The sequence below is a fragment of the Trematomus bernacchii genome, unplaced genomic scaffold, assembly GCF_902827165.1.
Source record: "Trematomus bernacchii unplaced genomic scaffold, fTreBer1.1, whole genome shotgun sequence".
NCBI lineage: Eukaryota > Metazoa > Chordata > Actinopteri > Perciformes > Nototheniidae > Trematomus > Trematomus bernacchii.
Genome location: NW_022987641.1, coordinates 8,256,266 through 8,278,332, shown reverse-complemented (window position 1 = coordinate 8,278,332; position 22,067 = coordinate 8,256,266). Strand labels below are relative to the sequence as shown.

Below are 22,067 nucleotides of genomic sequence, written 5' to 3'. Positions count from 1 at the left end.
ATTCAGGTGATAAGGTGGGGGGGTGTTACCTTGGTTGTTTATTGGCTTATGGTTGAACAACCCTAAACAACATTGTGACATCACAAAGTGGCCAATATTTGATCAGCTCATTTTCAGACAGGTTTTTATATAAATGGATCAGGACAAAAAGAGAGAGAATCTTTTTTGCTGAAAACCTTCATACACGAAAAAGTGAATTTTGCATAATAGGTGACCTTTAAGTATACATGAAAGATGTCCTGCTAGTGTTTGTTTACTGCCTTTGTATTCATCTACACAACCTCATTAAACCTCCTGTGCTCTTTCCCCGAAACAGTTAACAACACCATAATCGTGCTGGGCGTGTTGACCTTTGTCCTGCAGCTGTGTTTAGCTCTGCTCTTCATGCTGAGATGTTGGAGATTTGACAACAGAGTACAAGAGGCTCTCAAACACCCAGAGACTGCTGGCAAACTCATCGGTGAGCCTTTATTGCTAGTTCTTGTTTTAGGTTGGTCATTAGAAAACGAATGCTACAATTGAAACTTCACAAGTGGTGTGACTTTTTATTTTGCAACTACAGTAAGATACTGAACTGATGCCTTAGGTCATGTTTTGTAGCATATTCTGTATTAGTGTTATAAAGATTTAATCATGTTTTGGCATGGAATAAAGTGAGAGAAGCAGCATGAGTTAGGTATGTTGTGAAAGCCATCTTACTTGAAAATGGCCTGTCAACAAAGTGTATTTTCTTCACTAGAGTCATCTCTTATTTCTTTATTTCTATTCCTCAGCCCCCTCATCCTTCCACATAGAAATATACAAACAGGCCAGCTTTCAGCTATGCGCTGCCACACCATCACCGATCGTGACAGAATCACCTGAAGAATATGAACCCTTCAAACACCACCTGTTTGCACCTTCCATACCCTGGGACCTTGTTCAGCGCTAGTTATTGATGATAAGAGTGAATGCATCCTTTTCATATAATGTACAATCTACATGAAATGCGATACTGTGTCATTTAAAGCTGCAATGTGTAAGAAATGGAAGAATTTAAATGTATAACATAAAAAAAATGAACTAAAATAAAGGTGAAGCTGCACTTTTGATATGAACAAATGCTAATGTGTGTAACTTGGAAAGTGTTCATAGTGACAAGACAGAAAATGATCATGCAGAACATCTCCTCAATTCTAAGCTGCGTTTTAGCATCTTTCAGTTTATTTATTTAGTTTTTTACAGCCTGCAACTTAAATGTTTTGCTTCAGTCTCACTGCTCTTATCAGTTACACTACAGTAGCAGTAGGCTCTGATAAATGTGCAAGTTTCAACTGAGCTAAAAGAAAACATTTAGTACTGTAAATGTGTTTTTTTTTTTTCTCTCAAAAAAGAATCTTGTCCACACAAGCGCTGTTTTAAATATCTCCAGCCAGATTAAAACATATCAAAGTATGTATGCGTTAAGATATACAAAGTCCTGTTAGGAGGTTATTGGGCCATGTCCAGAGTTCACGGATGTTTTAAAGCCGGCATTGTATTTTACGTGGCCTCATTACTTAAAGAAGAGTTACAATTACCAACGCTGAAGTTTACAAGCCAAAAAATCTCAGTTTTCCCATATACACAGCAGGACTGATAACTGAGTTTCTGAAATATTGACTTTGTGTACACGTGTCGCCATATACACTTTGGTTGGTGACATGTCTACATGAAATGTCTGTTGTGCAACCCCTTGTAGCAAAAATACCTGTTAATGCATTATTAGTAAGGAGCTTCTCTAGGAGGTAGGAGTTTGTTTCAGAAACGTCAGCTGTTTGACTTACCCCATACAGCCATGAATACAGCAAAGAAGACTGTTGCACCATTGTCAAACAGATGGGTGACCTGAGAAGATACAGGAATATGACGGGATGCCACAAAATGTTATAAAAAGAAAATGTAGCTTCAGGTTCCCAGTTAATACTTAAGCAGTTTAGCATCAATCACTGACCAGTACATTTCTGAACACACCAGAGATATCCTTAAATAAATCATTTAGGTGCCTGTTATCATTAAGGGTGAAAGTGACATATTAAACAAACATTTCCATTAGTTAAAAGTGCTAATAACTGTTCTAGGACATAGGATATGGTGTTGGTGTGTGGACAGTACCTTGGCGTAGATGCAGCTGTCTGACAGCCTCAGGTAGGGGCAGTACTGGTCGCAGATGGGGCACATGATGATGTCTGTGGCCTGGCAGATTTCTTTACTGAAGGACAACATGCAGCCCATTAAACTCTGGTAAAGTTGGTATTACAATATCCAGCAACATAGTACTAACCCAAACTGATGCCACTTCTTCTTCTGAAAAAGTAATTTGACCACACTTCTTTATTCCGTGCCTCTGAATAGTGTTTTTGAACTGTGTTTTATAAAGTGATGACAGAGCACAAATGCATCTACATCCTAAGTACGCACATTTTGTTTCCAGATCACATTTAAAGAAAGCTTAAGCTGACCAAAATGTCATACGAAATGTCATAGTGGGCGAAAGAGTTGTTGTTTATTACCATAAAGGAAAAAACATGTGAAAATTAACATTGAGTTCCTGTTAAGAATTTACTTTAAGCAGAGAATCCTGAATTTCCTTTTATTTTATATTACATCTCAAATACTATTAGCGATAAGGGACATATCACATGACGATGCCTTATCCATAAAACCAAATTGGCTGTGCATTAGGAACAGTGACATGTCTTCCTTTCTAAATACCATTACTTATCTGGTCTGTGCTTGCCGAGTACATCTGAAGCATAAATCAAGGCTTATTCTCCTGTAAACTCTAAGAATATAATACAGCTACCTGCTCTGGGGACACTTACATTTATCAGAAAAGAGAGGAGGTGTGTTTACCTGACCTGGCAGTGCTCTAGAGTGAAAACGCCGTACAGGAATACAAAAAGGCCGACCAGAGCTGCAGGAAACAGCATCCCTGTGTACCAGCCCAGCCAGGCGAAGTACAGACCAATCTTTTCACCAAAATACCTCCTGAAACAACAGCAGAGCAAAAATGGCTTGTCAAATTCAAGATGTAATGCGCATGATAATACAAAGGGGCATTGTGTAGTTTTCAGGCATGTCCACTCTACTACTTGCTCCATACAATCTAAATAAAAGGTGCAATTATTACATATTTTTGTAGGTCGATCTGGAAGTAAGCATCGCAAGGGCTCCCTCTACAAAAAGCAATGGGATTTTTCCATTGGATTTTGGAATATTACAGAAAATAAGATCTGGGGCAAACACGTTTATGAAGCTAACCTATTTTGTTAAGCAGGATAACCTCTACATAATAAAACCAGTTTCATGAAAGTTGAAGCACATATGCAATTGCAACAACTATAGCCAACGTAATGCTGTAAACAACCCAGTCACATGGCTTCACTTCTACTAAGCTAAAGGGGGCGTTAGCATGATGAGGTAAAGTAGCCTCATTTAGTCACTGTTAGCAAACTTGTTTGAGACACATATTACTTCTTGTTCTGTGGTCTGAGGTCAGACTAGCCCTACAGTGAATCTACTTCACTTCTAGGGGAACTAGTGGTATCACAGGAAATAACTGGCTAGTCAGTTAGCATGCTAATCTCAGTAGCTATCTCTGCGAGACAGCACAGTGAGTCTTTGACTTCACGTGAATACTGTAATCTCTTCACATTCTATTAAAGGTGGGGTAGGTAATTTCGGAGAAACCAGCTCGAGTGCGTAGAATTTGAAAATACACAACCGGAGAAAATCTGCCACTTCCTTACAGAGCCCCTCCTCCAACACACACGAACGCGCACATGACCAATGAGGGCACGAGATAAGTTTGTGCACAGATGGAAGGCTGACAGGCAGGTAGGCCATCCAGTTATTTTAGCCGGGCCGGCTAAAATGATTGGTCGTGCTTTTTACAGTATTACGGCTTCCACAGATGACATCTTTTTATGGATTTTTTGTCAAAGCACTTAAGATATTCATTGCTATTGGGATGTTAAGAGCATTCCATGGAATATAACAAAAAGTGTATCTCGAGCCGGCTTCTCAAACTTACCTACCCTACCTTTAATTATGTTAGTTAATTCATTTTCTATGTTTAAATTAAAATTCTGGCATTATCATACACATTGCAACTTCAAGTCTCTGAGTGTAGTTGGGCTACCTGATGAGGTCCAGTGGTTGGTATTTGTACCACACGCCCCACCAGGCCCAGCATTCGTACAGCAGGTGCCGATGGTTCTCTGCTCCGTGTGTTCTGATGGAGTTTTTGCTGTGGTAGCTCCCCTGTTAAAGTCCCAACACATTATGTACACACACAGACATGGAGAAACACAATGTTGGAACTGTACTGTATGCATTGCTGTAATATCACAGAAAACAGTGATGACTTAAAAACAGGTAATGTAATTAATGAATTTATGGAGATCGCCAAAAATTACCTCGTGAAGAGGGAAAGCTGCCTCATATGAACTATTGCTCAACAGACGATTAAGCCCTGAAAACAAAAACAGGGGATATTTAAAGAAGAGCAACAGAAGCTATATGCTGTAGCAGATAATAAGGGATGTTACTTTTTATTTAAAATATTGTTAAAATCGGATCTGCTTGAATACAATTCTCAGTGAATAAGCACAACAACATGCCTTGTAGTGTTGCTGAGGGTGTTTGTAAAAAAGATTGTCAATCTGACCGTTGTCCATTCTATCAGAGATGGGACCAAGTCATTGTTTTGCATGTCCAAAGTAGCAAGTCTTTGCAATCAGGTTCCAAGTCTTTAACATTCAATTTCGAGTCATACACAAGTTGTCTTAAAATGTAAGTGACTGTTTGTAAGCCCTACCCTTAACGAAAGATTTAGATTTAAGAGCAAAGGAACAGTTTTACGCACATTTTTAAAGCTTTTTAAAACAACGTCAGCTCACTCATTGTTTACCAGCAATATGAATACTGTCTCTGGACTTCCTTTTCCTCATGTTTCAAATAGTACTAGTATATGTGTAATAATGCCTTGGGAAAAACTCACCCATCTTATTTTTACCCTCCTCATATTTGACCCGCTGAAGGATGTGATGGGCGATGCGACTTCTTGTGGCGTTGTTGAAAAAGGTGTCTTTGTTGTGGATGATGAAACTGCAATGAAACAAACCAGTAGACATTTTTGTGTGTTCATCAATTTTGTGTCTCAGGTAAACGTTTTAAAGGGTTGTTTGAAAAGACTCACTGATGTATCCTTGATCGACTGAAGGGGGCAGTGAAGCTCTCGTTTTCCTCTAGGTCGGGTAAAGTGTTGTTGTCAAACTTCATGGGCTTTCGAGGAAGCCAGCCACGAAATTTGTTGATGCGCTTTTCCATCCTGCAAGTGAAGTTTCTGTTAAAGCTGCAAGACGAGGGGTTTTGCTTCATCAGCTGATTTCATGCTGCCTCTTTAACTGAACACTCACCTGCTCATGAACTTGGGCCGTCGGTGCATGAAAAAGATTTTTCTCCTGGAATATGCAGAAATGAAGTATTAATATAGTACAGTTCAAAGGATATACACATTACTACTATGGTTCCTGTTGCTGCTACAAGTATCAGTTATATTATGTGCTTTTGCTATTACTAATAAATATGATAATTCTAATAAAAGTATACATTTTAAAGGATCCCACTGGACACTTTTGACCAGTACTGCAATGGAGATTTTTTTTAATGGATGGTCTTTGTTTGTTCTTTGCCGAATCTATTCAGGTTTTATAATCTATTCACAAGGTTGATTACCTTAAGAAGGAATGCCGCTTTTATTGACTTTAGTGATAATGACAGGAGCAAAGGTGGAACTTGGGTGAGATAGTATAACAGGGTTGCCAACTCTCACGCATCTGGCGTGTGACACACGCTTTCACTCTCAATCTCACGCTCTCACGCTGCCCAAACTATTCTCACGCCAAAAGCAAGAATACCGAAGACAAGAAACGGTTTTGAAAACTTTTGTCACGTAGTGATCGTCTTCTCATTAGAACATCTTTGATAATGTCTTCTGGCCAATCAGAATCACGATAACGGCGTGGTGTTGTTGCAGGAAGTCCCGACGGAGAATACTTTTGCGGTAGTACATCTCATATCATCGATACAACATTACGTGTTGATGGAAATCAACATGTAATGAAATAAGACCCCACGGTTTGATCATTGATAGGTGTGTGGGCTGTCTTTCATTTTGACACACAGAACAATGGGGGCTATCCACCCTTATCCACAATGTAAAGTAATTCACACAGCCTCTTCCCTCTTCTCTCTGTGAGGAGCAGCAGGTTCAGCTTTCAGAACAAAGTAACACAAAACTAAAATGGCATTCATTTTTTTAAATATGTAGTAATAGATTTATTTATTTTTCTTCTCAAGAGAGTACCAGAATGTGTATTTGATGTTAGTATTTAAAAAAATCTCCTGGGGGAGAATCCCCCCAGACCCCCCTGCAGGGGTTGGGTTTTCAGCATGTCTACTCTTTCACCTGTGGGGAAATTGCAGGATTGGCTCCAGGTCGCCCTTTTTATTTACTACAAGACAAATGTGCCTTTTTATTTCATACAGTTCAATTTGGATTGAGAGAGACAGGGAAATAATCTAAACCTCACGCGTGGCGTTTCACTGTCGGGGGGAGCGTGTATGTAATTACATTGCAAATACTGACTTGAGCCCCACCACTGTATGGGTTAGCCCTACCATAGATTACCCAACAAAAATACTCTGGAGCCGCAACTGCAACTGCAGATCTAAGATCCAGTAGAAATGATAAAAAAGTAAAAGTCTGCTGCTTATTGTTCTACTAGGCCAAAATAGAGTCAAAGAGTATATGAGAGTGAGAGTGTGTTAATTAATATATTTGGCAGTTTGGAGTAAGTCTGTAGATTTGTTTGTGTGTGTGTGTTTCATGTATAGGCCTCTCACGATAATTAATTTTGTTGGATACATTTTCCCGGAAATTATTGCGATAAACGATAATATTGTCGGCACCGTTGTATGACCATTTTAGACCACTGACATAATGATAATATATAATAATAATTCAAGTACATCCTTTCAAACTGCTAGTCACATCCTCATGTAAATGGCAATTTATCGAGGTCAGAAAAGTTATCGAGTTCATTTTTATTTATCGTACGATAAGTCAATTAATTGCTTATCGCGACAGGCACACAATAAAACAGTGGAAACAAACATGTTTGACTTTCATTAGTGAATGAAACTGTGTGCCCTTTATAGTCTGTGTCCATTATTGTGTATTTGTATATATTGTATATATATCCTATATATATGCTAAGGTCTCGCTGCTGACACGATAGCAGTCATTTCGTGCGCATATGTGTAATTAAACCGAATTAAACCCATGATATCAAAATCTCACTCCAGCCAGGTACCCAAAGTTGGCAACCCTGGTATAAAGCGCATGAAACTCCAAAGGGGGGGGAAGAAAAAACGTTTTTCTGCGAGATCGCCGTGTGAGAACATCATGTTGATGTGTTTGTGTTTCACTTTCACTTTACAAACAGTTACTCCTAAACCTGAAAAAAAACATGTTATGTCTTCACTTAACCTGTTCCACTCTGAGCCTGTTTTTCAGGTCTCAGGCTCGAAAATGACATTCCCAGAACAAATGACCATATCTTCCCTTCTAAAAGGGTTCAATTAATAATCTTTGTTCTCAAAGTAATGATAAACCTGTGAGTTGGATGTAGAAGTGTCAGAATCAATATAAATGTTTTTTATTTTAAAGAAAATTCAGATTTTACATAGTAAAAAACTGTAAATTATAGTGTCCGTCCAAAAATTATTTTTTACAGATAGTGAAAACTACCCTTGGATGATCGGTTAGTAGACTAAAAGCTTTAGGAATCCAAAGTACAACATCCCTGTATCAAGATTGATGCAAAACAAGTGAAATTTGACCTTTTTAGAGAGATTTAGCCAAAAACTGGGCCATCTGGGGTCATTTGGGTGGATTTGACCTATCTCTGGCCCCCCTTGCTCGATTTGGTTGGTTGACATACCCTTGTGACCGTTAGAGCCAATAGAATCGAAGGGGGAGGCTCCCACCCACACACGTTGTAAAGAAAAAATGTGGGCGCTTCGCGTGTGGAAAACGAAACCAAAGTGGAGGAATGTCTCCTTCTGGAGTTTGGAAACTAAAACGCAGTTGTATTGCTTATGGATTATCAGAAATAATTTCAAAGAAGGCACAGACACATAGGATGAACCTATGGATTAACTGCAGCATCGTTTTTTTATCGTTTTAATGCCATTGAAGACCACTTTTGACCAAGGTAAGCCATATTTACGTGTTTAGCTTCTTAGCTCCACATGTGATGATGTACGCTTTCGTTTATAGCGTCGCGAATGTTTATCACTGAGTGTTGAGGTTTTTTACACAGATTCAGTGTCTCCAGGACACCAAAAACGAGTGGTTGGCTGTGCATCTAGGATAAGTAATAAGGGAGTTATGAGTGAGTTTAAGTGCCTTTGTAAGTTCCGTTTTTTCGATCGAGGCTAATTCAGAGGCTGAGTGCTAGCATTGTGGGGTTTCTTTGAAAAAAAAAATTAAAAAGATCAGTTAGCTGAGTTTCTTCCCGTTACATGGATATAACACATTCATAGTTTTATTCAATATTAAGATTCCTTAGACGTTGTTTCCTGCAAATGACGCGTTTATCCGCCCGGTACCGGGGGGAAGGTGTGAAACAGGTTAAAGAACTTATTTTGTTAGTGTTCAAAACTTTTGTTTCATTCAGTTTTACGTGTTTCACTTTTACTTTAACAATGTAGTAGGTGCAGTTTGGCACATCCCACACAAAAGAAGGGTAGTGATGACAGGAGATTTAACTCTATGTGCAATATGTGAAATATGTGCAATAAATATATATATATATATACCGTTAAAAACTGTGCAATATATACCTGGCTGCTAAATCCTCAGAACTGTTACAGGGTGTGTATTTTTGTAAAATGTGTAACTTCTTTATTATAATATTTTTTTTATGCATGCTTAGGTAACATTAAGCTGTCTTTGGTTCTTTTCTGCTGTAACAATGTAAATGTCCCCTCTGTGGGACTAATAAAGGTATTCTGATTCTGATTCTGATTCTGAACCAGCTTCGAAATAGGTGCGAACAAAAGCAATGAATAAAGACCAAAAACGTCAACATTTGGATACCAAAACGGTTGACGAGAAGGGAAATGCCTTACATGATACACTTAGTCTGTGGTCTCACCTAAAAGGCATACGGATGTTCATGAGCTCTGCGTAGCGACAGAGGACATCCCACGGTGCATGAAGCTTCAGAAAAATCACATCACTGTTTGTCAAAGAGGCCTGGAAGAAAGCAAACAGACACAATTTAGTTTCAGCAAAGAAGATGAGATCAGCATCAACATGTTCAACATCAATATGTTTGCTTTGTTCTGCTCTTCGCCCCCTGCTCGTGTTACAAGAATCAGGAGAATACAATCCCGATGTTGAAGGACACAAGAGCCACAAGTTTTCCCTGTGTGTGTTACTGCATTGGCAGATAACTTGGAATACACACAGAGATCAGTACAGACACACTTTTTTTAGTGACACTTGAAATAAAAATTGCTTAATATAAGCAGCATTGGAGCACAATTATTTGGGTTTTATGAGTGATGGCTGAATAACCAATAGCACAGCAGCACTCAAAATTCAGCAATCCGAGATTACATGGATTTTAAGGCTAAGCATTAAATGCCTTCTTCATGAAATCGGTATTGATGTTGCTAATGTTGGCTAAGTCTCTCTCACAGTCATCAGCAAAAGAACCAGATATTTCCATCAGGGTTGGGGGAGAACAAAGTTGGGTTGGATATTCTTCAGGTAACGAGAATCTGCTGTAATTTTAAAAAGCAACTGATGACATAAGATTACTATATAAAAGTGATTATGGTAATGATATTTAAACAGGTGACACTAATGCAGGCTCAAGCCCAGGGGCCAAGCCGCTGTGGCTTTTCAGTCCTCAAAGCAAACAAAAGCATTTTACTCTGGTGAATAAAATGGCAAGGGGGCTTCTACGTAAATCTGGCAGGCAAGAGAGAAGATGCCCCCCCTGTAATTTTGGGCAGAATGATCATAATCTCACAAAAATCCCACTTGTGTTAGTTATTCTCCTTTAGTTTAAGCAAACAAAAAAATGTACGCTGAACTTATCCGCTGAAAAATGCTTCTAAATCTGGCAGAGCTGGTGTTATGGCTGCCCAATTTGGCAAATACTAAGACTCTTGATCGCAGATAACAGAAAGATATCACAAAATACTGAAATCGTTATTCTTTAGCAAAGGCACAAATCGTCGGATATTTTAAGCTGTGTTGGTGTGTTATTAAAGAAAGAATTTCTACATAAACATTTTATCAGTATAATCTTTTAAGATGTTGCCCAGAGAATTCCCCCTACTTATTTCACTAGCAAGTGAATAGCGTGTTATTCTGCAATAACATGAAACCACACATAGTCTTTTCTAGAGTCTAACCAAATCTTCTAAATCTTGATGGTCTTACTTGACACAGAACTCCTAATATCTGGATAATATGTATGTTATGTATGGCCAAAGAGCTACTGACGTGATGATTTAGCTGAACTCTTGTCAACATAATGAATAAACAAATGAGCAGCAGTGTATTTTACCTCCTTTTCCATGTGTAAGCCCTCTGCACGGATGTTCCGCTCAAATATCTCCCTCTTCTCTGACTGCGAGCTAGACTTCCTGTAAACCAGGATGTAGTCAATGCGACTCTTTCCATCGCTGAAGCAAAGGCAGCTGGACTTCCTCCTCCCCTGACGGATAGACACATCAAGGACACACAGTCAATAAGGAACAATTAGTAACTGGCCATTGGCTCCTCCACCTTTACACACATCATTACACACTATAGAGTTCTTCTGTCCAGCTTCCCTACCCCACTGACCTCTGGGAGGCACGAGTCCGACTTGGTGTTGTTGTCCAGGATGCTGCTGTTGGTGTCCGGGTTGAGCAGGGTGGAGTCGTCGTCTCTGGACGGGCTGCTGATGCCCTCTGACCTTTTTCTCTCAAGAAGCACATTAACATTCTTCACAGCTGGAGGCAAGATTAGCAGAGAGAAAGTTGGAATACACAGTTACTACTTGTGTATTTTCATTAGTGTATATGGTGCTTGGAAAAGGACACTTTTCAATCCCCTGGACGTTATTTAAGGCATTTATCCCTCACAGTCCTTTGAAAAGTACATATTTTATCCACGCCATTTGTATGTGTAAATAAACAAACGTTTTGAGTTGGTGTGTGCGAGAAAGACTTTCATTTTTGCCGCTGCTTTTAATTGAACTATGTACACTGTAACTTGTTTTATTATCTTTGGTTTTTAATCTTTATAATGTGTTTCCGCTGCACTATTTCTTAATGATCTTAATGTCTTTCATTTTTGCAAAGCACTTTGAATTGCCTTGTGTTTAAAGGTGCTATACAAATAAACTTGCCTTGCCTTGCTTTGAGAGAGAGAGAGAGAGAGAGAGAGAGAGAGAGAGAGAGAGAGAGAGAGGCATATCTAGCGCCTTATAAGACTTCTTCTTTGTATTTTGATTGCTTTGTCAAAACTGTTACTTAAAACCTTAACCATTAAATAGAATGTGATAAAGAGAGTTTGGCGCTTCTTGTTATAAAGAAATATGGGTGTGTTATGTGAACTGCAAGTGTAGAGAACGTTCAAACTCTAGTGGCGCTGGTTCTCACCGAGGGGAGGCTCATCAATTTGAGTGCTGGAGTCTGTGGCTTTTGACGAGGATTCCTCCATGATGTCTGCCCCCCCACAGAAGGGGAAGGCCAGAGGTCTGTCCGCAGCCTGGTAGCCTGAGGCCAGAGGCTGCAGCGGGACCCTGCGTCGGCGGTGGTTCCTCTTCCGGGGCTCAGACTCATGTAGAGATAAACTCACACCTATAGGAAACACAAAACCTTTATAACACTATGTTTTTGCCACACCTGTAAGTGTGTGTTTCTGTGTGTGTGCAGCTGTCTGTTCACAGCTCATCTCGCATACTTCTGGACCCATCAGCCTAATATTTATTATGCTTATTTTTGACTGTGTGCGCCATGACCACTCGTGAGTCACTGTCTTGATCGGCCTACCGTTTTATAAGAGCAGTGTGGTCGAGCATTACAGATGAATTTTACCGTCAAACTTTACTGTCAGATACTCTAAGCAGATCATTAGTCATGGGTAAGTTAGGTCGTAACCATTCACACAACATTTGAGTTCAGGTCCGGATTACTTCTTGAAATCAATCCAGCGTTAACAAATAAACTGCCTGGAAGATTTCTTGCTTTTTATGAGCTTAGGGTCAAAGTCAATTTTTGTTAAAGCCAAAAAAAAGGTTTGGTTGCACCTATCATTTTTCCAACCCTTCAGGGTGATACCTCTCCCAGTTATGACGACGGCTCATTCAGATTTTCCAAGGATTCAGGAAGAGAGAGAATAAGAGAGATTATGTGAGACAGAAAGATCTGTGAAAGTCACAGAGGGAAGACCAAAGAAAAAACTGAAATTGACAGCTCAGTTACGTTTATTCCCTATTATAGGGATTTACGATGAAATACTTTGAAAAAAAAAAAGAAGCTAATTGGGTCTATCTATCAACTAGGAAGTGTCGTTAAGGTTGGGGGACATACATTCTCCATCTAAATATCTCCATCCCTCACTCTCTGGAGAGCTTCTGTAGAGGTGGGAGGACTGTGTGCTGATTTTTACTTTGTGACATGAAAAGGTGACTCAGCTAAATCTTTCTGCTGAGCCGTAGAACCGGGGACAGAGACAGAGGTTGTGGAAGCGTCCTTGGCTCCTAATTAGCCATTGATGCTTGGGAACATTGGAGCCCGTGGATGCAGCTAACAGAAACAAAATACGATTATCTGACAACACACAAACCGGACAAAACGCTATGAAAGCCACATGTAAATCACTAGAGCATACCCTGCTTCATGGTCTATTTGACTTGAAAGGGGACTTCAGAACCAGTTAGTAAATTCCCCTCCCCATATTCAAGACGCATGTTTCCTCAGGACACACAGCGGTCTTCTTAACGGGATCGAGAACATCTTACTATAATGTTGTCCCTCAAATACTGACACACCATATATGAGCCTACAACCTGTTGTACCAAGACAGTGGCCAGTAAAACAATGTGACCATCAAACTGTAACCACCCTGTTGTACCACTGTAACCAGAGCCAAAACTCAGGTGGGGGGGAGGCTTTGGCAGCACACACAGCCTCTTGCTCTCACTGCTTTAGTAGAACAAGGACTAAACAAAGTGAGATGGCTGTCCTGACATAGCCAAAAATGCATATTAATGCTACGTCACACAATTTTCTGCCTTCTTAATTTGTTATTTAGAGGCAGAGAATAACTCCACAAACCACACGATTGCACATTAAACAGGCCTACATGACTTAATGGAAAGACAGGGCTCTAATTTTTCAGTCTGTGTTTTTTTGTGTGATACACAGTGCTCAGACATACGTTACATTAACATCGTTGTTTTGCTTTGACTTTATTTTTAAGAAATAAAACCCATTCAGTTCATTTTCATGTGGGCTCATCAGCTCCCACCGCGATCAATTGAAAGAACTCACATTTTGAGAGCATATTAATACTAGTCAGACTTTGGATTCAAACCCAGTGCTGAGAACCTGATAAACCTAATTAGGAAATGGTATGGTCTGAACCTGTGCAGAAAACAGACTGGTTGCATCCCACCAAACACACACAGGAGACATTTAAGAATGCTGTGGATGATCTGACACCTGATGGGAAGTGTAGGATCTGGTGTTTATGGAGCATTTAACACATTTAATTCAAGAACACAGCTTCTAACATAGACATGACTCTATGTGTGGTACTACGTTGACATTTGAACACATTCTGGTTAATCCTGCTCAACAACACAGCTCGGCTCCCTAGACTTGGCACCAATCGTTAAAGATCTATCGAGTTTGTCACAGTTAAACTTTTTTTGAAATGTTGAAACTGATTTCCCAGAAGTGTTAGCAATGTATGTTAGCACAGCATTCATTGGCGATACAACTTCTACACCTACATATACACTGTGTAAATATGTACAGTACATGTTGCTGCTGCTTTTTACCGATCGTAACGGTGTCCTGCTTTTCAGGATAGTGTTGCCCCTTAAAAATGCTAGGTGGTGTTTTGATTAACTTTTACACTGTAAGTTTTAACGTGGCTTCTATCTTTATCTTTTTAATCTGTTCTTGATTTCAGTTTGGTGTCTTGGATGTATCCATCAAACACATCATCTGAGACCTTCCTGTCTGCTTCTCTCTGATTGCGGAGGGGATCTGGTGTCGGTCACCTGTTAGGAGGATTGTAATTTTTGTCATCATGTCCAGAGATGGACCGAGGGGGGGGATGCAGGGCAGATTTCACACCTACAAACCTGCTGCTGATGCCTGGATGTCACACACTCACTCACAGAGGCATGACCCATTTCTGTGTCTTACAACTGATGCAGCATTGAGAATGAGGAAGTGTCGGAAAAAAATACTTTAACGATCAAGAGAAAAGGGGAAAGCTTCGGGACAAATGTATGACTGAGGGTCTGTGTGTGCGTGTGTGTGTGTGTGTGTGTGTGTGAAGGTCAAATGCTTGCATGGTCAAAGAGAGAGAGATGAAGCGGTGTGTGAGTAGGACACAGCAACACAAAAAGAGAGAGAAAGATCGAGAGAGAGAGAGAGAGAGAGCACTGCAGCAAAAAAAAAAAAAAGAACACTGGTGAACAAGCTGCCTCTGCTTCAAGACAACTTGACAACACTCACCGAGTGAAGGTGGAGAGAGGAAGAGAGGCAGCTTCACCTTTCAGAGGGGGAGGAAGGGAGAGAGGGGAGGGGGGGGCTTTCCAGCAGAGCCGCAGCAGACGCCAAAACAGCCAGGAGATCCTTCCCCATACACACACACATGCACACACACACAGCAGTCACCCCTCCTTCCCCCCCAGCCCCAGCGTGCAAATGACCTCGCTGAGGAAACAAACAAATGCGACGTCCCAAGAGGAAAAGCAGCATCCCCACTTCCTACTCCTTAATCCTCACCACTGCATCTGTCGATCCAACATCACATTGGACACACACACACCCACACACACATACTCCCACACAGACAGGTCTGTCAGAGACGCTATACGACCACAAGCTGTCAAAGATCTCCTCTGGAGAAAAACACAAGCATGAGCAGGATGTTTACAGTGAGAGAGTGAGAGAGGGAGAGGAGCTCCGTGCCGTTCATCGGCATTCTTGATCAGTCTTCCTTGGTAGCCAATCAGAGGTTAAGCTGCTCTCTCAGCGTCCAATCAGAAAAAAGGGCTAGATGTGTCAGTGTTGCTGTAGCCAAAACAATGACAGTGTCAGTGTGTACCTTTTCATAGAAAGCCAAGGACACAATTAAGTAGATATTATACGGTAAGATCTTTTTCAAGTCTAAAGCAACAATATAAATAATGACAATATTGAAATATAATACTGTAATCATTCCTTCTGGCCTAGATGACCCTGAAGAGATCTCTTCTTTAATATATTTCAATTTAAAGGTCCCATGACATGGCCATTTCTACTGATCATAACTCCATTGTTGAGGTATACTAGAATAGATTTATATTGTGCAATTTTCCAAACTCACATTGGTTTCTCATACAGCATCTCTGTATAGTATGTGTATTCACTCTCTGTCCTAAACGGCTTGTTGGAGCTCCTGCCCCCCCCTCCCTGGGAGCCCAGTGTGCTCTGATTGGTCAGCTCGCCCACTCTGTTCTGATGAGTCAACCAGAAAAAGACACCAGTAATGACAAACAGATGAGAATGCTGCGTGGGTTTCTGGGTGCCGTGTTGGCGGGACGTTGCGAGGCTCGCTGCTGCGAGGAGCGGACAGTGGTTTCCTGGTTGATGCGTGGGGTCGGCGAGACAGCGAGACACAGCGAAACCCAGCCCGAAACCAGCACACACACACACCCGCAGCCTGGCTGTGAGTCTGTGTGTGTGCTCACACAGACTCACAGCCTCGCCGCGTCCCGCCGTCTCAGGATGAGAAATCCGCGGAGCTGCAGCTGAGAAAAGATTGAGTGTGTGTGTGTGAGGAAGTCCACGGATTGGTCCAAATACTTAACGTAAAGAGGACTCCGCGGACGTAATGTAACGGCACCGCGGATTGGTCCATTTGGACCACCATACCCAGGAAGAAAAAAATGGAAAATGAAAAACTCCAACGAGGCGTTCTGGGGCAGCACAGACAAGTCTTTTCTGTTTTAGAGTTTTACTCGCTGCAGGGTGTACTTTGAGGGTTTTTGACTCTGCAGACCGTTTACATTCAGAAAAAGCTACATAACACACAAGGGGACGGGTAATAACCGGAAAAGCATGTCATGGGACCTTTAAGTAATGGGGGACAATATTTAAAATATGCATTTCTTAGTTTTTACAAAGCTAATATTACTATTATGAAAGCATTATGTGTCATAACATTTAAGTCTTTAAAGTGCTAACTATGTACTGAAAAAGCTTGGAAAATATATCTAATTGATGTGTTTAACACAGACTACCATTGGCTTCATTATGCCTTAAACGATGACATGTACATTTTGTCTGGCATTTATTTCATTCAAATAATTTTAGATACCAATGTGTAAATTGTCTCTGCCAAGGGCTCAAGACATTTTTTTATTAATAACATGAGAAAAAAAGATACTACAGCCAATCACAGCAGACTGGGCTTTTTGAGGAGGGAAGCTTAAAGAGACAGAAGATAAATACAGGTATACTCAGATGGACAGTATAATAATGTTTCTTTCTGAACATGGTCTAATAGAAACCCTAAATACAAGCATAATCTTTAAAATGTGAATATGTGGGCTTTAAAAGTCTGCTGCTCCAGTAAACTGATGGTTTAAAAACAGGGGTGTCCAACATGTTTTCACTGAGGGCCACATACAGAAATAAATACAAAGGGCTGGGTCCCTCACTAGAGGTGAGGTATACTGCCTCATAAGTTAAGTTATAAGTTAGCAAAATCAATCAAATGTAGGTCAATTATGCTTTCTACTTGAATATGATTTAAGAAACATCACAGCTCTCCATAGGGTTTCAGTTATCCTGTTGCAGCTCATCCCTTAAAACAGAAGCCTCAGATTACTTAAAATAAGGGGAAATATGAAGGGTCTATTTAAATCTTGTTATGGAAATAAAACTAAGATTTGCTAGAACATGTTCTCAGCTCTAATTGACTGAATGTATTTGAAAAGTGGGCTTATAAACACATGAAAACTACTGTGTAATATAGGCTTACATATATATTTAAGAAGTACAATATAAGCACAAGTTTCAGTTGGGGGGGGCCATTTACCATTATACTTTAAAGGTCCCCTATTATACTGCTTTTCATCAATATATTATCGGTCTCAGATATATACTAACATGTCTCTGAAGTGTTGGACTCGAAATACCAAACCGTGCATTGTAGCATCCCATAATCCCCTCTGTTTCAGCCCTGTTTCAAAAGTGCTGATTCTCTGTCTGTTACTTTAGATGAAAATAAGGAGCCCCTCCCCACGCCCCTCTGAGAGATATTTGGTTAAAAAGAACACAATGGTGCTCTTGGAGGAGATTCAGGTGATAAGGTGGGCGGGGGTTACCTTGGTTGGTGATTGGCTAATGGTTACACAAGCCAAAAAAATCGTTATGACATCATAAAGTGGCCAAAATCTGATCAGCTCATTTTCAGACAGGTTTTTATATAAATGGATCAGGACAAAAAGTGAGCGGATCTTTTTTCCTGAAACTTTCAGAATCTCTTTACACAGAGGGGACACGTGTTGATGTAGAAAAGACATGAAGAAGTGGATTTTACATAATAGTTGAGCTTCAAACCAATGCAATGTGAAGTTAGGATGAGTCACTACATTTAGAAAAAAATGTATGCATAGGTGACTTTTAAGAATTAGCTGAGGGCCAATTAGAAATGGACAACGGGCCACATTTGACCCCCGGGCCGTAGTTTGGACACCCCTGGTTTAAAACATGTACTGCGCCACACTCCACGTACTGATGCTGCTGTCACAGAGGGTCTCCTGACTGGCGCTGCAGGTGGGCAGCGGGGTGATTGACAGCGACGCTGGGCAGGACACCGGCTCCAGATGCTTGCTAACGGGCGGGACGGCGGAGGCCTCCGAGTGAACGCAGTCCGGACTCGGGAGGTTGTGGCTGCTCGCTGGGAAAGGACTCTTCCAATGGGAGAAGCCGATGGCCACTTGACCCCCGAGGTCAAACCCTGAAAGAGGAAATCAATCACAAGAAAGACAAATGAGGAGAAATATATTTAGGCTTTTAACAAGGATTTCTTCTGTTTTTGTATTTGTCACGCACAACATACAATTGTACTATGCATGTTTCATGACTATTCTATAACACCCCTTGTTGTGAAATACAAATTATGTGCAATATATATATGCCGTCAATATCTGTGCATTATATACCTGGCTGTTATATCTTCAAAACTGTTACAGGATGTGTGTTTTGTAAATGGTGTAATTTATTTTATCTTACATTTCTTTTTTATGCATGCTTCTTAGTTAATATTAAGCTGTCGTTGGCTCTTTTCTGCTGTAAAAATAAAGGTAAGACGAATAAAGGTATTTTGATTCTGATTCTAATTCAACAGTCACAAGGAAAGATGACCCTGAATGTACTTTCCTACTGTATCATGAATGGTCATAGGGGGATTTAATTGCATCTACTATCAAGAAATGGTGAACCCTGACAGTTATCTGGCTCTGTGTATTGCTGGTAGATCCATAACAGTCAGCCCTCTAGTGGTATTAAGTGTCATGATCATCTGACTTTTACTGTCACAGGCATTACCCAGCATTTTACTGAATTTAAAAGCGAAAGTGTTTACAGATAGCAGCAGGTGCTCTACAGTATTTTTATAGGCTAACCAAATAAATTACGCCCTGATTTGTTTTTGACAAAAGAGATCGGTATGTTGACATTGGCTTCTGGTTTATTAAAAAGACTTCCTCCCTGTATACGAATCTATGATACTTACACATCATCTCTATTACATAAACACCACCATTTTGGAGAAGAAAGCTAACGTGAGGCTATGAAGGAACTACAGCACTGTCACATGACTTCATATCAACATAGCTAAGCTAAAGGCAGCTAATGTTGGTGAAGTTTAGTAGTCTCATTTAGTGACTTGAAAGCTTTAATACTCACCAGAGGGGGATATACTCATGTTGAGGTAAAGAATGTTAAAGTCTCTTGTGTTACCCACAGACCTACAACCAAAACCTTGCATTGACTTCCCTGACACAATTCTAAGACTTTTCTGGGCTTTAAGACTCTTTCCTGCAGCTCTCTATAAAGAAACACATGGCATTTGCTTAAAGAAACCAAATTAGTTTCTATGTGATTATAATCATTAAAGAATGACTCAGTTTTCAGGCAGGGTTTACTAGATGGGAGTCTCAGGCCCCGCTCACACGGGACCGTTTGCGTTTATGCACAGTATGCGTATTCAAAAAAGTCTTCCGTTCACATGCATTTGTTTCATTTAACGTGTCTGTTCAAACGAGGCCGCTGGAAACGCTGTAGTACATATGCTGGGACTGTAAGTGGCGCTGTAACTTCCACCAAAATACACCAAAAGCCGCGAAGAAGAGCAACCCGAGCAGCCCCGCTGCAATGTTGCCATGGCTACCCTTCTGTTTAAGCCCCGAAACTGAAACTGAAAGAAACCGAATCTGTGGATATTGCATCGACCAGAAGGCAGAAGCACGTCTCTGTGGAGAGGACGGCTCAGAAAGAGAGATATTCTCTACAAACACCGGGTGAGATCGCACCTTTGTCAATATAATGGATCAATGCATGAAATCTGACTCTGTTTATTTTGTTTAAGGAGTATATTGGGCGTTAACAATTCTGGTTTGCCTTTTATAATATTATTTCATTCAAGAACCCCTTGTGCGTTTAATTAACACAGCTATTTTTGATAGTTGCTACAGCAGAGAGGTGGGGCTATCGCAATTGTTTCAGGAAATATTCGTATAGAGGTGATTACACGGACTCGGTTGACCCCCCAGAGCGTTTCGTTTGCAAATCTATCCACCTTGGGACCCGTTATTGTTTGTGGGGTCAGTTTCTATCGGCCTCGTGTAAATAATAGGGCTATACGCACGCGAAACTATGCAGATACAAGCAGTTTTCTCCTCGTGTAAACGGCGCCTCAGAAAAGAGCAAAAAGCAGCGTTCCTCCTCTGCTTTACGAGGACGTGCAGACTGCTGAGACAGGTCTGCCTGCCTCCTGCTTTCCTTTTTGTCTTTTCCTTTAGTTTTATAAGGCCTCTGAGACCTTTCTTATTACAAACACATCATGAAATGGTATTTTGAATTCTCATTAAGTTATTTTCTTTCAGTCTGAGTGTCTTGTCTGATTTGTTTGGTCATTAGTTAGTAGTGGTTCTCTGAAGTTTCAGTTTTCTATGTTGTGGAATCCAATCATAAGGTGTCTGTTTTCTGAGCATCTTTTAAAGAAGGAAGATGACTGACTGTAAATGCTAATAAAAAATACCATAAAACTGAATTCATTTACATCAAATGTACTTTATTCAAGTGGTTTTCAGTCTGGCGTCACGGTCTGTGAACGGCCTTACTTCCAAAAGATGTAATCAGTATGATTGCGGGATCCCATGTGTCTGAACCACGGTGGATAAAGAGGATACAGCATTGGAGGAAGGGCCGTGTTCAAGCCCAAAGTTATTCAGTGGCTTATGAAACGAGAAAAGTTGACTGTCTTTTCTGGATCTGCTGCATTCACTTTCTTAGAGTTCAAAACGTTTGGTGAAATATTGGGTATTCTGGGACTGACAGACATTACACAGGAGTAAAAAGTACATGATAAATGTGAGCAATTGACCCCTTCAGACTATATCACCTCAAAGTGAATGTATCTACATGTTTTGTGCATTGCTTTTAAGTTATCCAGTCTGAAAAAACATTCATTGGTGACTACAGTGTATGTAAACTTCAGGTTCTTGTGTTTAAAGTTCAAATCATGTTCTCTGTGTTATCTCCCTGTTTGTATATTCATTATTTGAACATTGAAGTAAAAAGATATGATTCTACACTGTATTGAAGTAAACATGTATTATTTTGAATTGTATTTTAGTGAACATGTATTGTTTGAACTGTTTTAGGTAATCACAAACGGGTTTTGATAATCACTTACAGATGGAGCCTCTTATTTTGGACCCCAGCATACAGCTTCCTGCCGACTGCCAGCCAGTTGCCTGCCAAAGACCAGTATTCAGGAATGTTAGGCCCTCCCACTATTCTCCAATTTCAGGGTTTAACCAGGAGATGGCGCTATATATTAAATAACTAAGACTTAGTTTTTCACAATAGAAAATGCAGATATTATATAAAAAACTAAAGTTAAAATCTTGTTTTTAATGCCCCAAGAGCAATAACATCTTGTCACAAGCTTTTTGGAAGAAAAAGACTGACTCAAGAGACCTGTAGTTGACTAATTACAGGCCTCAATAAAGTTCTGCCATTGGTTGTGAAAAACAACGGTGGACATAGTGGAAAGTGAAATTGAGTGAGTGATATCTCTTTGTATCACTCCATAAATCAGAAAATACTGTCAACAGCCCTAAAATATCAATTTTCACCATGTTTTTAGGTATAAAATGTTATATAATTCAGGCTATGAATTATATATGACCAAACCCTTCTGTAAAAGCCTTCATAATATTGATAGGAATATAACTGGAAGGTTTGGTGTATGTAACTGCTGAGTGATTCTACAATTTAGGGTACATTCCATGTCCATTGATGTCCATTGATGATAATTATAATTATTCTAACTATTTTCTTCAAAAATATCATATTTTGCCTATTATTGGAAAGCATGTTATAATATCACACAAACATTATGTGCATCCTATGCTTTATTTAGCTTGAAATGTGTCATGATGTTCTTA

At 40.1% G+C, this 22,067-nt stretch overlaps 1 protein-coding gene across 5 annotated transcripts in view; it reads right to left on the bottom strand.

The window, feature by feature from the left end:
* LOC117485016 (anoctamin-4-like) overlaps positions 1–22,067 on the bottom strand; it is a 55,734-nt gene that overhangs the window by 13,234 nt on the left and 20,433 nt on the right. Inside the window, exons 3-15 of one of the 5 annotated variants that reach the window (XM_034133578.1) lie at positions 18,125–18,349; positions 11,758–11,958; positions 10,958–11,106; positions 10,677–10,826; positions 9,249–9,349; positions 5,442–5,486; positions 5,222–5,353; positions 5,024–5,130; positions 4,440–4,495; positions 4,163–4,284; positions 2,875–3,009; positions 2,134–2,230; positions 1,806–1,866 (exon numbers count right to left, since the gene is read on the bottom strand). In XM_034133578.1, the coding sequence (XP_033989469.1) occupies positions 1,806–1,866; positions 2,134–2,230; positions 2,875–3,009; positions 4,163–4,284; positions 4,440–4,495; positions 5,024–5,130; positions 5,222–5,353; positions 5,442–5,486; positions 9,249–9,349; positions 10,677–10,826; positions 10,958–11,106; positions 11,758–11,958; positions 18,125–18,349 (1,581 nt within the window). Of the gene's footprint in view, positions 1–1,805; positions 1,867–2,133; positions 2,231–2,874; positions 3,010–4,162; positions 4,285–4,439; positions 4,496–5,023; positions 5,131–5,221; positions 5,354–5,441; positions 5,487–9,248; positions 9,350–10,676; positions 10,827–10,948; positions 11,107–11,757; positions 11,959–14,390; positions 15,271–18,124; positions 18,350–22,067 lie in introns of those variants that run through there. The other 4 variants (XM_034133579.1, XM_034133581.1, XM_034133580.1 and 1 more) reach the window with 4 other exon arrangements.